This window comes from Salmo trutta, chromosome 6, assembly GCF_901001165.1.
Source record: "Salmo trutta chromosome 6, fSalTru1.1, whole genome shotgun sequence".
Classification (NCBI taxonomy): domain Eukaryota; kingdom Metazoa; phylum Chordata; class Actinopteri; order Salmoniformes; family Salmonidae; genus Salmo; species Salmo trutta.
Genome location: NC_042962.1, coordinates 51,229,284 through 51,246,460, shown reverse-complemented (window position 1 = coordinate 51,246,460; position 17,177 = coordinate 51,229,284). Strand labels below are relative to the sequence as shown.

General features: G+C 40.0%; 2 gene segments (V, D, J or C); one reads left to right on the top strand and one right to left on the bottom strand.

Moving 5' to 3' along the window:
- Positions 1-8,287: 8,287 nt before the first annotated feature.
- Positions 8,288-9,139, bottom strand: LOC115196201 (immunoglobulin kappa variable 6D-21-like). The segment is given in 2 exon segments: positions 8,288-8,887; positions 9,052-9,139. Coding segments are annotated over 2 exon segments (387 nt in total).
- Positions 9,140-9,248: 109 nt separating this feature from the next.
- Positions 9,249-10,619, top strand: LOC115195151 (Ig lambda-2 chain C region-like). The segment is given in 3 exon segments: positions 9,249-9,259; positions 9,489-9,592; positions 10,118-10,619. Coding segments are annotated over 3 exon segments (435 nt in total).
- The last annotated feature ends 6,558 nt before the right edge of the window (positions 10,620-17,177 follow it).

Sequence of the window (17,177 nt, the reverse complement as noted above, 5' to 3'; positions counted from 1 at the left end):
TGTTGTATGTGCGTTCTGCTGTTTCAAGCTCAGTCTCTCTCTCTGTCTGTCTCTTTCTGCTCTATTTTGGGAGAAGCAAAACCATCCCACCATGACCATGCAAATCAGGGCTGCATTCAATGAGGTAAAGTGTTTGAAACATTACAGATAGAAATACAATGAATAGAGCTAACACTCCATGTTCTATTTGACAGAATTTCTATCTGAACATTCCAGAGGTGAAGGTCCATGGTGTGGTAGTAAAGTGATGGTTTCTATATGGAGGTGAAGTTATGGTTATGGTTGTGTAGAGGAGGTGGTTTGGTGAACTATGATCCTGTCAGGAGTAACCAGAGTAACATTGTCCTGGTGTGGGACTGTCTAACGCTGTGTGAAGATCTTAAGTCTGTGTTCAGTGAACCAGTGTTTCATGTCATAGTCTGTTGCTCCTCAACACCTGCAGTAGGTCCCAGCCGGAGCATTACAGTCTCTAGATGGTGTTCCAGACTGCAGGGTTTTTACTGTATAGATGAGGAGTTTAGGAGCCTGTCCAGGTTTCAGCAGGTACCAGCTCATGTCATCACCAATACCGGTTGAACATACAACAGCTTTGATAGACACAGTCTCTCCCAGATGAACAGACTTTGATTCATCAGCTTGATTCAGGACACGTTGTGCAGATGACTCTGAAATTGAAACGGGGAAATTAGCTTTGAATAGTCTTCAAAATCAACTTAAAAGGCATTGAAAATGTTTTCGATGTCCAAACATGTACAAGCCCATTAAAACCTGTTAAAACCAGTAGACCACAGGGAGAGATGCTGAGAGTTTCTCTCCCTGAGTCAGGAACCCCAGCGTAATCAGCAGTGGAATCAGTGATATCATCTTCATCGTTTTCATCATCATAATCTGTGGCTCTGAGAAGATAACAGACTGGACACAACAATGATAACACTGAAGTCTTAAAGTGTCTGGGCAGATCTCAGTCCTGCAGTCTGAAACTCACAGGGCTATAAACAGTCTCAGAGCACTGAAGCATGTGCTGCCAATGCAAATCACCTGCTTTATGGAAATACCCTACCTCAAGACAGATGATGAAACTTTTAACGCAATGACATAAACACAATAATCTTAAACATGGAAGAATATAGCTGACCTAAATCTGTGGAAAGGCTTGTAATTGACCATAGAATTTAGTTACATGTAAGTGTATTCATTCAATACTAGTGTATTGCTATTCTATACTGGCTATTCTAGCCTTTTTGCTAAAATGGCGTCATGCTGAAGTTCAGTTCAGGCCATAGAGAATGATTGAGGCCTAAGATGGATATAACTGTTTTTGCATGGACATTGCCTTTGAGGTATTCCACCATTTTGAAGTAGTCAACTGAGTGGTACTTCCTATGGGTTAAGGAATGATCACATAATTCCATCCAGGTTATCAGGAGGGATCAGCCAATGAATTATACTCATGAGGAAACATTACATTACAGCAGGGGGCAGTAAATCACCAACCTTGGCTCTTAAAGCTGTTCAAACAACACAGTCTAGGTGACAGTTTGCACCCTGTCAGTTTGTTTACCAGTAAAAGTAGTAGAAGAAGAAATTGGAATACTTCAAAATGGAGATGGCCTCAATGGCACTGCCTGTGCTCTCACAGACACTATAATGGGACAGATACAATAACGATGTGATCTATCTAAGCTTATGGTTCAGACAGGGTCAGTTGTTGGTGGAATTACAGACTGGGCCTGCAAGCTGTTTTATCGCTTTTTGACATTCATATCTAGATAGGTGAGACAAAAATACTATTTCAAGGGAGTAGGCCTAGTCACTTACTGACACTGCAGTTTAAACATGCTGAAACAAGATCATCAATACAGTTGATCAGATCCTCTGATAAGGGACTGATATCTGATCCTATAGAAATAAATACAACTTTTAGAGCATATTATTCAGATTAATTCAGTTCCTCATATAGCTTTGATACTTCTGCTTGTCCACAGTTCCCGGAGAACCTTACGTTGCCCAAACTCTCTAAAGAAGAAACAGTTGTATTAGAGGAACCTGACACTTTATCTGAACTGAAAGCTGGTCTTTTAAATATGAAGAAAGATAAAGGGCCTGGTATTGATGGAATACCTCCTGAACTCATTCTCAACTTTTGGGATGACCTAGGACCAGTTATTCTTGAATCGCTTAACATTGCTATTGAAAAAAGACAATTCCACAGAGACATCAGTACAGCTATTATATCCCTAACCCCTAAAGAAAGGAAAAGACCTCACAAACTGTCAAAATGTTCAGCCAATCAGTTTAATCTGAACAGAAATGAAGATGTATGCCAAAGTTCTAGCCATGTGCCTAGAGAAAGTTATTAACAAGTTCATACCTCCTGAACAACCAGGGTTTATTAAGGTCGTCAGGCAGCCGATAACATAAGCTGCATGTTTCATGTGGTTGCTGAGGCTTCCAGTCTGCATACACTGTGTGCTGTATTATCATTTTTTGCATTTTAGTCATTTAGCAGACGCTCTTTTCCAGAGCAACTTACAGTAGTGAATGCATACATTTCATACATTTTTTTCTCCGCATTTGTCCCCCGTGGGGATCAAACTCACAACACTGGCATTGCAAACACCATGCTCTACCAACTGAGCCACACACGGGACTGTGTGCAGATGCAGAGAAAGCCTTTGACCGCTTAGAGTGGGAATATTTATGGGTTGTTCTTGAACATTTCGTTTTCGGGGCAAGATATATACAAATGATTTGCACCATGTATGTGAATCTTTCTTCTGTTATATCTACAGGCACTACCCATTCTAATCCATTTACCATACAACCAGGATGTATATCTACTGACACTACCCATTCTAATCCATTTACCATACAACCAGGATATATATTTACTGGCAATACCCATTCTAATCCATTTATCATACATCCAGGATATATATCTACTGGCACTACCCATTCTAATCCATTTACCATACAACCAGGATATATATCTACTGGCACTACCCATTCTAATCCATTTATCATACAACCAGGACGTATATCTACTGGCACTACCCATTCTAATCCATTTATCATACAACCAGGATATATATCTACTGGGACTACCCGTGCTAATCCATTTATCATACAACCAGGATGTATATCTACAGGCACTACCCATTCTAATCCATTTACCATACAACCAGGATATATATCTACTGACACTACCCATTCTAATCCATTTACCATACAACCAGGATATATATTTACTGGCAGTACCCATTCTAATCCATTTATCATACATCCAGGATATATATCTACTGGCGCTACCCATTCTAATCCATTTACCATACAACCAGGATATATATCTACAGACACTACCCATTCTAATCCATTTACCATACAACCAGGATGTATATCTACTGGCACTACCCGTTCTAATCCATTTACCATACAACCAGGATGTATATCTACAGGCACTACCCATTCTAATCCATTTACCATACAACCAGGATGTATATCTACAGGATCTACCCATTCAAATCCATTTACCATACAACCAGGATGTGTATATACTGGGACTACACATTCTAATCCATTTACCATACAACCAGGATATATATCTACAGACACTACCCATTCTAATCCATTTACCATACAACCAGGATGTATATCTACAGGCACTACCCATTCTAATCCATTTATCATACAACCAGGATATATATCTACTGGCACTACCCATTCTAATCCATTTACCATACATCCAGGAAGTTTATCTACTGGGACTAGCCATTCTAATCCATTTACCATACAACCAGGATATATATATATACAGGCACTACCCATTCTAATCCATTTATCATACAACCAGGATATATATCTACTGGCACTACCCATTCTAATCCATTTACCATACATCCAGGAAGTTTATCTACTGGGACTAGCCATTCTAATCCATTTACCATACAACCAGGATATATATATATACAGGCACTACCCCTTCTAATCCATTTATAATACATCCAGGATATATATCTACAGACACTACCCATTCGAATCCATTTACCATACAACCAGGATACATATCTACAGGCACTACCCATTCTAATCCATTTACCATACAACCAGGATATATATCTACAGACACTACACATTCTGATCCATTTTTCATACAACCAGGATATATATCTACAGCCACTACCCATTCTAATCCATTTACCATACAACCAGGATGTTTATCTACTGGGACTACCCATTCAAATCCATTTACCATACAACCAGGATGTATATATACTGGGACTACCCATTCTGATCCATTTATCATACAACCAGGACATATATTTACAGGAACTACACATTCTAATCCATTTACCATACAACCAGGATATATATCTACTGGCACTACCCATTCTAATCCATTTATCATACAACCAGGATACATATCTACTGGGACTACCCATTCAAATCCATTTACCATACTACCAGGATATATATCTACAGGTACTACCCTTTCTAATCCATTTACCATACAACCAGGTTGTTTATGTACTGGGACTACCCATTCTAATCCATTTATCATACAACCAGGATATATATCTACTGGCACTACCCATTCTAATCCATTTACCATACATCCAGGAAGTTTATCTACTGGGACTAGCCATTCTAATCCATTTACCATACAACCAGGATATATATCTACTGGCACTACCCATTCTAATCCATTTACCATACATCCAGGAAGTTTATCTACTGGGACTAGCCATTCTAATCCATTTACCATACAACCAGGATATATATATATACAGGCACTACCCATTCTAATCCATTTATCATACAACCAGGATATATATCTACAGACACTACCCATTCGAATCCATTTACCATACAACCAGAATACATATCTACAGGCACTACCCATTCTAATCCATTTACCATACAACCAGGATATATATCTACAGACACTACACATTCTGATCCATTTTTCATACAACCAGGATATATATCTACTGGCACTACCCATTCTAATCCATTTACCATACAACCAGGATGTTTATCTACTGGGACTACCCATTCAAATCCATTTACCATACAACCAGGATGTATATATACTGGGACTACACATTCTAATCCATTTATCATACAACCAGGATATATATCTACTGGTACTACCCATTCTAATCCATTTACCATACAACCAGGATATATATCTACTGGGACTACCCATTCTAATCCATTTATCATACAACCAGGATATATATCTACTGGTACTACCCATTCTAATCCATTTACCATACAACCAGGATATATATCTACAGGCGCTACCCATTCTAATCCATTTATCATACAACCAGGATATATATCTACTGGGACTACCCATGCTAATCCATTTACCATACAACCAGGATATATATCTACTGGCACTACCCATGCTAATCCATTTATCATACAACCAGGATGTTTATCTACTGGCACTACCCATGCAAATCCATTTATCATACAACCAGGATATATATCTACTGGGACTACCCATGCTAATCCCTTTACCATACAACCAGGATGTTTATCTATTGGGACTACTCATGCTAATCCATTTACCAAACAATCAGGATGTTTATCTATTGGGACTACCCATTCTAATCCATTTATCATACAACCAGGATATATATCTACAGGCACTACCCATTCTAATCCATTTATCATACAACCAGGATATATATCTACAGGCACTACCCATTCTAATCCATTTACCATACAACCAGGATGTAAATAAGTTTGTCCCGCATCCCCTTTGCTATTTGCTCTCTCTCTTGAACCGTACCACAAAGCATACATAAACATTTTGCATCCTCACATATAAACATCTAATAAACTGAACAAGCAATTTCTCTGTATTCAGATGACATACTGTTTTACGTTACAAGCGCACAAATATCCCTCCAGCCAATAATGTTTATTTTCACAGCATTCAGCTCATGGTCTGGTTACAAGATCAACTGGTCTAAATCAGCTCTACTTCCTCTTAACTCATCTATGGGAAGTGTTCAACTACCACCCATGATACCAGGGAAGAAACAAACCACCTACTTAGGCATTACCATATCCCAATCTATTGACACTACATTCAGGAAGAACTACTTAGAAACCTTTGAGAAGATCAAAAAAGACATAAAAAGATGGTCTGCTATGGCCACTTCTTTGCATGCTAGAATCTCAAATATTCAAATGAATGTCCTCCCTTGTATCAATTTTATGAGTTCCATGTTACCACTGCTTCCTCCTATAGACTATTGGTCTAAACTTGACTCTGTCATAAAGAAGTTCATTTGGGGGAGAAAGAGACTGTCACGAATTTCCCCGGTACTGTTGCTCATTCTGTGCACTGGCTCCCGAGGTCTACGTCACCGGCCTCTAGGAATCACTGAACTGTCTCATTACGCACACCTGATTCCAATTCCAACGGGCCTTACGTCCATGAATGTGTATCGGTGATTTGTTACTATATGTGAGGCTATATGATGTATTGTTCAGTAGACTTACTTTGTAACGTTTATTTGACATGCTATCAGATTGCCGGTGGGGAGTGGGGGTTTAAAAAATATATCTATAAATGTATTGTATGAATCCTATGAATATAAATTATAACTTGATGTAAAAAAACTGGTGGCAACAAGAGTTTTCTGATTAATTGTATCTTAATCACACTCCTCCCACTCGCTCTTTCTCTTCTACTGGAACCATATGCCCAGAATCTTGTAGCCGAGCACGGATAATACGACAAACTTTAACCAAACAAAATATTGTACCAGTATTTAAAAAAATGTTGCCCCGCTTTTTGTCCCCAATTTAAACAAATCCAATCTCGATCTTGTCTCATCGCTGCAACTCCCCAACGGGCTCGGGAGAGGCGAAGTTCGAGTCATGCGTCCTCCGAAACATGACCCTACAAACCACACTCCTTAACAACCGCCAGCTTAACCAATGTGTTGGCGGAAACACCGTTCAACTGACGACGAAGTCAGCCTGCAGGCGCCCATCCTGACACAAGGAGTCGCTAGAGCGCGAGAGGAGCCAAGTAAAGCCCCCCCGGCCAAACCCTCCCCTAACCTGGAAGACACTTGGCCAATTGTGCGCCGCCCTACGGGACTCCCGGTCGGTTGTGACACAGCCTGGGATTGAACCTGGGTCTGTAGTGACGCTTGTTTCACGCTTGATTTATTGCTTGTTTAATTGATGATAACATTTTGGTTTGATTTGTGTTTGTGTAGGCTACACAGCCTACACAAACGAAAATCAACAAGTTCAACATGGCGCGACGACAACAACGTTTGCCCATCTTCATAACCACTATGAAGCTTTTCTGAATGAAAATAACATTGTGACAGATCTCCTAGTTACGGGATACAGAGAAAATACATCGCTTTAGACTCCAGTGATATAAGGAATGGTAATGTGCTGTAATGCCCTAAACTTACTGGCATAGAGGCAAGGTGCAACCTTTCATATCTGACCTATGACCTTGCAAGGTCAGACATATCACCTGGAGGTGAATGTTGTCCTCTTACTGATGTCTGGGAGATGCCCCAGTGCGGTACAGGACAGGTACTGGTAGAGGCATTTGGAGGTTGTGTGTGTTTCTGAGCATATGACTCTGAAACTGTTGACCTTTGCCACTGGCTGACCTGTCAGTGACCCTGGAGGTATTCCAGACTGGGATGAAGGACTTCCATCTTGCTCAGTGCTGATTCCTGATGAATTCATGATGATTCTTCAGATGTAGATCACTAGTTATCTAATACTTCCTCATGCCATTCTAGTGGGCACTAGGGATGTAAAATTTGACCTTAGAAAATGGTGCTCTTGTCAACTAGTCTCTTTGGCAAGAAAACAAAAAGCTGACTACAATAAAGTTACAGGCAGTCTGGTGGCATGTTGGGGTTGAACTGACCTCTGACTTTTTAATCTTTGACCTTTACCAGTCTGGCTGATGACCTGTGTCCAATCTCTTCCTGTGCACACCACACAAGATTAGTGCAGTGACCTATAAAATGACCTGTGACTGACATCTAACCTCTGACTTTGATCTTTGACCTCCTCTGGTCTATCGTTGGTGTCGTGTTAAGGATGGGGGAACATCTGGGGACTGTTCTATTCTGGGATCGGGGCTATGCAAATCTAAGTTTCTGTTTCACAGGGCTCTCTCTCAGTCAAACACAAGCATGCACTTACACACCCAATACTGATCCACGGAAGTGTTGGCCAGCTGTGTGTGTCTGGTTGGTCAACCAAGCATTGAGGCACACCAACCTTTTTGCTTCACACATGATTTTATGTTGACATGATATGGATTATTTATCCTCAATAGGACTATTTCACCTGTATATTTCTGATAAGGAGGATATTTGTAGACATGGGAGGTTGGGAGAGTTATGAAACTAGTTTGTAACCATTATTTCTTTGAGTTAGTAAAGAGGTTTTACTTGGTGATGTCGTATAACAAGACCCTTAGTTCTGTGTTCAGTGGACCAGTGATGTGTGTCATTTTGTACTGGAGGTTTTTGTACGGCTCTAAATCACTGTGTGAAGATATCTTTACTATTGAGATAGTGGAAACTCTTACAGTAGTAAACTGCTGCATCTTCAGCCTGGACTCCACTGATGGTCAGAGTGAAGTCCCTCTCAGACCCACTGCCACTGAATCTAGCAGGAATCCCATCTAGCAGTTTCTTTACGTATTTTATCAAGAGTTTGGGAGCTTCTCCAGGTCTCTGTTGATACCAGAAAGCACCCTCATCTCCATCATCCCATTTGTACACTTTAGGGTTGGTTGTACAGGTCAGAGTGACGGGGTCTCCTGGAGAAAATGTCACTACAGGAGGCTGAGTCACAGTCACCTGACCTCTGGATCCTGAAGAGGAAAAATATTAATTAATCAACGAGTATAAATAAGAAATCATTTATATTTCATAATATTGAATCCAGGTACATTTATTAATTGAGAGCCATTTCAAAGATTATAGAAGGTACTCAACAATATGTCATTTTCCATAGTAAGAGTTATAAACAACAGACCTTTGAGGCAGCAGCATATCAGTGTCCAGATGAAGATGCTTATCAGAGTCATGGTTGTCCTGGTTTCTGTTGTGCTGATGGACAGATCTCAGTCCTCCAGTCTGAAACTCACAGGGCTATAAACACTTCCAGAGCACTGAAGCCTGAGCTGCCAATGCAAATCACCTCCTCTATGGAAATACCCTAACTCAGGACAGATGATGAAACTGTTAATGCAATGACATAAACACTATAATCTTAAACATTGAATACAATATCTTACCTAAATCTGTGGAAGAATTTAGTATTTAACATTTGTCAGATGTATTTGATATCTCCAACATTTATATTTTATAGTCAAGGATGAAATAATCTGTATATGTGTGTGTGTTTTTTCACCTGTATATGGTGTTGTTGACAGACAATCAGTAGTAGGGTTGAATGTGTGTTGTGTAGAGAGTTACTGGTGTGTGTAAAGTGCAGGAGGTTTTTGTACGTCCGTTCAATGAGTCTGTATCACTGTGGTGGACTTTTGGTGGAGGCACCAAACTCATCGTTGACTGTAAGTACAAGAGAGTCATCATTATTATAATAGATTTATTTTAACATTTATTAAGTCCCAAAAAGTGATAATTAAGAAAAATTTGTAGATTTGGAAGTTTAATTTATTTATTTCAGATTATTTGCAATGTTTCCATATGCGCTGATGATCATTCAAGGACAAAAACATAATCTACCAAACTCTGTAACAATAGTTTTAGTGTTTGATGTCTTTAAAAACACTGAACCAGTTTAGCAGGATTATTAAGCATTTTATATTGTAAGCATGTAAGTTTAATATCTATACTGTAATTTAACACATCACTGACTGTAGTGTGTGGTCACGCTTCATAGATGTTATTGGAGGGAAGTGAAAGAGTCTGTAGAATATATATAAACAACCTGCCATTTTCACAGACACAATTTTATTTTATACAGTATCAGATTTGTTTCTTCATATTAAAGTTGTTGAAAGTTCTTCAAGGTTCTTGTCCAGTTTAACCCTTACATGTCATCTCTCCTTTCCCCCTCATCCTCTCTCTCCTAGTGGGTGTGGTACGTCCCTCCCTGACTGTCCTACTCCCCTCCAGTGAGGAGCAGGGCCAGGGCAATGTGGTCCTAGCGTGCCTGGCCCACAAGGGCTTCCCGGAGGGCTGGAAGCTGGGTTGGAGGCTGGGGGTCGGGGGGGCATTGCAGGGCAGCCAGAGCCTGGAGGTCCTGGAGAAGGACGGTCACTACAGCTGGAGCAGCAGCCTCACCCTCCCCACTGACCAGTGGTGGAAGGCTGGCTCAGTCACCTGTGAGGCCACCCTAAAGGACCAGACCCCCATCACTCACACACTGGAGCCACACCACTGTTCCCAGTAGACACCCTGTACACAGAGAACACCTACCTATCTGTCATTCTATCATTCTAAATATCTATCTCGAGCTTCAGCTCTGGTCATCAATCTGGGACTTTGCATCTTTAAATCTGTACCTGTGTTTTATTGCTTTTGCTTTTAGATTGGAAATGTTAACAAAATAAAATGCTTTGTTTTAATGTCGAATAAGGCGTCCCTGATTTTTATTATGAAAATTAATAGAAGTGAATATCTGTGGACTTGTGGTTGTTAAAATTGGCCTAAACTGCTCTGTAACAACATGGACATTAGAAGGTTGGTAGGGGTGAGGTTGGGTGAGGGAGGGTGGGTAGTGGGTAGAACACCTTTGGACAGTGAATATCTGGGGACAGGACCAGAACCACATCATCTGACCATTATAGACATGGGAGGGTTATAGGATATATCTGTTGGTTTTGATCATGACTAAACTATGTGGTGTGTTTGAGATTCATTTGTGAGTTGTAACCAGATGTTCTGTATGTTGGTAAAGTCGTGGTTATTTATGCTTGGTGATGTCATATAACCAGGACCTGAGTTGTGTGATCAGTGAACCAGTGTTTCATGTCATAGTCTGTTGCTCCTCAACACCTGCAGTAGGTTCTAATGTACAGCAGTACAGTCTCTGGTCCACCATATACACCAATACCATAGTAATCTCCTGCATCTTCAGCTTGGACATCAGTGATAGTAAGAGTGTACTCAGTACCTGATCTACTGCCACTGAATCTAGATGGTGTTCCAGACTGAAGGGTTTTTACTGTATAGATGAGGAGTTTAGGAGCCTGTCCAGGGTTCAGCAGGTACCAGCTCATGTCCTCATCAATACCTGAACCTCCTGTAGCACTGAGAGACACAGTCTTCCCAGACTGACAGACTTTGATTCGTCAGCTTGATTCAGGAAACATTTTGCAGATGACTCTGAAATAAAATAGTGGATAATTATATTTGATTAGTCACAATAATCCAAATAAAGGCATCGAAAACTTGAACAAACAGTGGCAAACTAGAAGCTTTCTGAATACGACCTTTCAGAAAGGTCAGAGACGTTCTCACCCTGAGTCAGGAACCCCGGCGTTATCAGCAGTGGAATCAGTGATTTCATCTTCATCGTTTTCATCATCATAATCTGTGGCTCTGAGAGGAGTGAGCAGACTGGACCCAATGCTACTAACACTGAATTTGTAAAGTGTCTGGACCAGTGAGATCTCAACAGCTATACAAAACACCACTCTATAGGCTGCTGGGTGTGTGAAACAGAGAAAGAGAAGGAGAGAGAAGGAGACACATAGAGAGAAAGACAGAGAGTAAGAGAGGGACTTATAACTCTCAAATCTGTTATTTTGCTGTTAGCCGTGAGTCATTCCATCCTAAGGGGAATTTCAATCAAAGGATGATAACTATAGAGACATAGGCACAACCCCAAAATCAACGTTTGTCAGACATTATTGTATTATACCTACATACCTACATATACCTACAGTCTTATGTAAAACTGAGTCCAAAATACATTTGATTTCAGGGTGAACCTCCCACTGGTATGCCATACCTCAAATGTTTATAGCCTGAATCGAAGACTTCACAAATTGTTTTGGTACCTGCTTATCAATGGCTCTGATATTTGCAGGTTGATGGCGCTCTCTTGTGGTAAGGTGGTGTCATGCTGAAGTTCAGTTCAGACCATAGAGAATGATAGTGGACTCTAGATGGGGAAAAACAGTTTCTGCGTAGGGAAGATCTCAATTGCATATTCCTCTTGTCCTCTCTCCTCGTCTCCTTCTCAAAACCCAGACTAACTACAGGAAGCTAGACTGGAAAGCATCTCGTTAACAGTTGCCATCCCAAGCCCTTACTCTAGTTCATAAAACAACCATTTGGTGCAAACATAACATAATCTTATAATTATGCTACCACATTTGCCATGGGGCAGAGAGAAAAATGAGTGGTTTTTATAGCTAATCTCATGCTATTGTACACATTTTCCAATGAGGCTGTTTACTAGTTCCTAGTTTCCTGCAATTCTAATTTTCTTTGCCTTGGCTTATGATGTGTTTATATCCTATCTGAGGATGGTGGTGTGACGTGATGAGGTGGGACAAAGGTGCAGAGAAGAGACCAGATGAGGAATCAGTGGTTAAGGATAAACATAAATACTTTACTGAGAAACAGTAGCCGAAGAATCACAGTAACACTGGCAAAACAACAAACAATAAATCTTAAAAACTCACACACGAAACAAACGAACACAGTAAACAATTCAAGCTTCTGCAAAGGAAACCAGAACACACACCTCTTTTAACAGAGAAATCATAATGAGTAAGAGGACACACCTGAGTGTCATTAATGTCTCTAGGATGGTCTCTGCTGCCCTCTAGTGACAGGTGGATCCATGACAGGTGGTGCGACCATAGAGCTTCGTTCAAAATATACAGGTTAAGACAAGAGGATTCTAATATCTCATCACTCTTCGAAATTCATGGGACCAGCTTTGCTAGTTAAAAACGGTGCTAGCAGTTATCAAAGGACCTGGTCCCATGAATTTGTTTATTTTCAAATGATTCCGCATGGAATTACTTCATTGTCTTAACCTTCCCATCTTCAACCTAGCCATAGATATCCTATTAAATTACTAGAGGGGCTATGTCAACAACCCTCAAAGTTCCAGAATGGGATGAAAATGGCAGCCATTGTGGTCAGGAAGAAATCCAAACCAGCCTAATTGGAATGAGGCTTAATCCTGATTTTACTTATGCAGGAACATAAAAGTAAGGAGTGTGAAATATCGGAAATTGGGTAATAGAATTACTGTCAATCTAAAATATTGTCAGATAATCATAAATACATTTTATATGGGTTTTAAACAAACTTTCTGTAAGTAGCCTCTAAAATGTATGTAAACAGACCATGAATGTCTACATTTTTGTTTTCTTGGAAAGCAGAGTGCTATTACATTTACATTTTAGTAATTTAGCAGACGCTCGTATCCAGAGCAACTTACAGTAGTGAATGAATACATATCATTATTTTTTTTATGTACTGGGTTGTGGGAATCGAACCCACAAACCTGGTGTTGCAAACACCATTGCAAACAACATGCTCTACCAACTGAGCCACAGGGAGCCCATTATACGACACAATATCAGTACTTCCTGCATTTACAACTTGTCTAAGTCCTATCGTCTACTGATTTCAGACAGTGTATTGCTGTGGATTGGCTGCATTGTTTAAATGGAATGTGGGCATATTGGCAGTTAATTTGAACAATTAATGCAATCAATTCCTATAAAAGTTTCTGACTAGTTAACAAAAATACAGTGCAGATACATTCTTCAAATTCATTATTTTACACAATATCCTGTTGGGGATAGGGGGCAGTATTTAAACGGCCGGATAAAAAACGTACCCGATTTAATCTGGTTACTACTCCTGCCCAGTAACTAGAATATGCATATAATTATTGGCTTTGGATAGAACACTCTAAAGTTTCTAAAACTGTTTGAATGGTGTCTGTGAGTATAACAGAACTCACATGGCAGGCAAAAACCTTAGAAGATTCCTTACAGGAAGTGGCCTGTCTGATCATTTCTTGCCCTCCTTGATCATCTCTATCCAAAACAGGGTATCTCTGCTGTTACGTGACACTTCCTACGGCTCCCATAGGCTCTCAGAAGGCGGGAAAAAGCTGAATGATGTAATTCCAGCCCCAGGCTGAAACACATTAGCGCTTTTGGCAAGTGCTCTATCAGAGGGCCATCAGACTGAGGCTCGTGCATGAGGGGATCCCATGCTTTTACTTTCGCTCTCTTTGTATTAAAAAACAATTTCCCGGTCGGAATATTATCGCTTTTTTACGAGAAAAATAGCATAAAAATTGATTTTAAACAGCGGTTGACATGCTTCGAAGTACGGTAATGGAATATTTACAATTTTTTTGTCTCGAAATGCGTCGTGCTCGTCATCCTTCTTTACCATTCGGATAGTGTCTTGAACGCACGAACAAAACAGAGGATATTTGGATATAACTATGGATGATTTGGGACCAAACCAACATTTGTTATTGAAGTAGAAGTCCTGGGAGTGCATTCTGACGAAGAACAGGAAAGGTAATAACATTTTTCTTATAGTAAATCTGACTTTGGTGAGTGCTAAACTTGCTGGGTGTCTAAATAGCTAGCCCTGTGATGCCGGGCTATCTACTCAGAATATTGCAAAATGCGCTTTCACCGAAAAGCTATTTTAAAATCGGACATATCGAGTGCATAGAGGAGTTCTGTATCTATAATTCTTAAAATAATTGTTATGCTTTTTGTGAACGTTTATCGTGAGTAATTTAGTACATTTTTAGTAAATTCACCGGAAGTTTGCGGGGGGTATGCTAGTTCTGAACGTCACATGCTAATGTAAAAAGCTGGTTTTTTATATAAATATGAACTTGATTGAACAAAACATGCATGCATTGTATAACATAATGTCCTAGGTGTGTCATCTGATGAAGATCATCAAAGGTTAGTGCTGCATTTAGCTGTGGTTTGGGTTTTTGTGACATTATATGCTAGCTTGAAAAAGGGGTGTCTGATTATTTCTGGCTGGGTACTCTGCTGACATAATCTAATGTTTTGCTTTCGTTGTAAAGCCTTTTTGAAATCGGACAGTGTGGTTAGATTAACAAGAGTCTTGTCTTTAAAATGGTGGAAAATAGTCATATGTTTGAGAAATTGAAGTAATAGCATTTCTAAGGTATTTGAATAACGCGCCACAGGATTCCACTGGCTGTTACGTAGGTGGGAGGATTTCGTCCCGCCGACCCTAGAGAGGATATCTTATCCAAGGTTGGGTAGGTTACTTTCTAACAGTTAATAATTACCTGTCCAAAATTGTAATCAGTAATGTAAGTTTTGATTACCCAAACTCAGTAATGTAATCTGATTGCATTCAGTTACTTTTAGATGACTTTCCCCTTAAGAGGCATTAGAAGAAGACAAAAATGTATGTTACCAATTAAACCACATCTATTATAGAATAAATCAATGTTAAAGTTTACATAGCTGGCCATATATGGATGTTAAACTTTACTTTATGGGTTGGTTATGTAGGCTTCTTCTAACCCATTGCTTTCTACTACAGGTAATAATATTATTTAACTATATCTTTACATTAAAAACCAAATTCTTTCAGAATTCCAGTCATTCCAATATTTCTCCTCCAAATGTGAGTAAACTACAGCTCATGTGTTCTGTAGTCTCTCTCTCTCTTCTCACACACACACACACACACACACACACACACACACACACACACACACACACACACACACACACACACACACACACACACACACACACCCCCCTGGGGACAGAACGTCTCTATTCTGGGAGAAGCCATTTAGAAGATTAAAGACTTTAACACTCAATGTTCTTTTTGACAGATAATGATGTCTGTTACACAATGAATTTCTATCTGTCTCTCTCTCTGTCTCTTTCTGCTCTATTTTGGGAGAAGCAAAACCATCCCACCATGACCATGCAAATCAGGGCTGCATTCAATGAGGTAAAGCATTTGAAACGTTACAGATAGAAATACAATGAATAGAGCTAACACTCCATGTTCTATTTGACAGAATTTCTATCTGAACATTCCAGAGGTGAAGGTCCATGGTGTGGTAGTAAAGTGGTGGTTTCTATATGGAGGTGAAGTTATGGTTATGGTTGTGTAGAGGAGGTGGTTTGGTGAACTATGGTCCTGTCAGGAGTAACCAGAGTAACATTGTCCTGGTGTGGGACTGTCTAACGCTGTGTGAGGATCTTAAGTCTGTGTTCAGTGGACCAGCTTTCGATGTCATAGTCTGTTGTCCCTCAACACCTGCAGTAGGTCCCAGCTGCAGCAGTACAGTCTCTGTGCAGTCTGACTGAGGGAGGTTTATGAATGACTCTAAATCACAGTGTGAACACTGGACCACTGTGGTAACTCTGACAGATGTAAACTGCTGCATCTTCTGTTTGAGCTCCACTGATGGTCAGGTCACCTCCTCTACCACTGAATCAAGCTGGAGGCCCTGTGTATATCAACAGTGTAGGAGCTTCTCCTTTTCTCTGCTGATACCATGCTCTGCGACAACCTCCATCTGAATATATTGTAACTGAAGGATTGGTTGTACAGGTCAGAGTAATGGTGTCTCCTGTGGAAAATGAAACTTCACGAGGTTGAGTCACAATATACTGGCTGCTGGATCCTGAAGACAAACAATAAGTCACATATTCCAGATAAGGTTGAATATTTTACAATGTAAAAGTAATGCAGGTTCTGATATTGATACAGTGGGATTGATATCAAAGATGCTATCTAATCTAATGATTAATATTTCCAAAGGTTGTTAAATGTCCCAGACCTTTGAGGCAGCAAAAGACCAGTGTCCAGATGAAGATGGTGATCAGAGTCATGGTTGTCCTGGTTTCTGTTGTGTTGATGGACAGATCTCAGTCCTCCAGTCTGAAACTCACAGGGCTATAAACACTCCCAGAGCACTGAAGCCTGAGCTGCCAATGCAAATCACCTCCTCTATGGAAATACCCTACCTCAGTACAGAATAATAAACTGCAAATAATAATCATGTGAACTGCATTATATTTCTGTTGTTGACAGTAAAATGGTACAATTGTCAACATTGATATTGGTCACAAATGACAATGTCTCACTCTGTCCATTTGCAATATGATAACATATGACAGC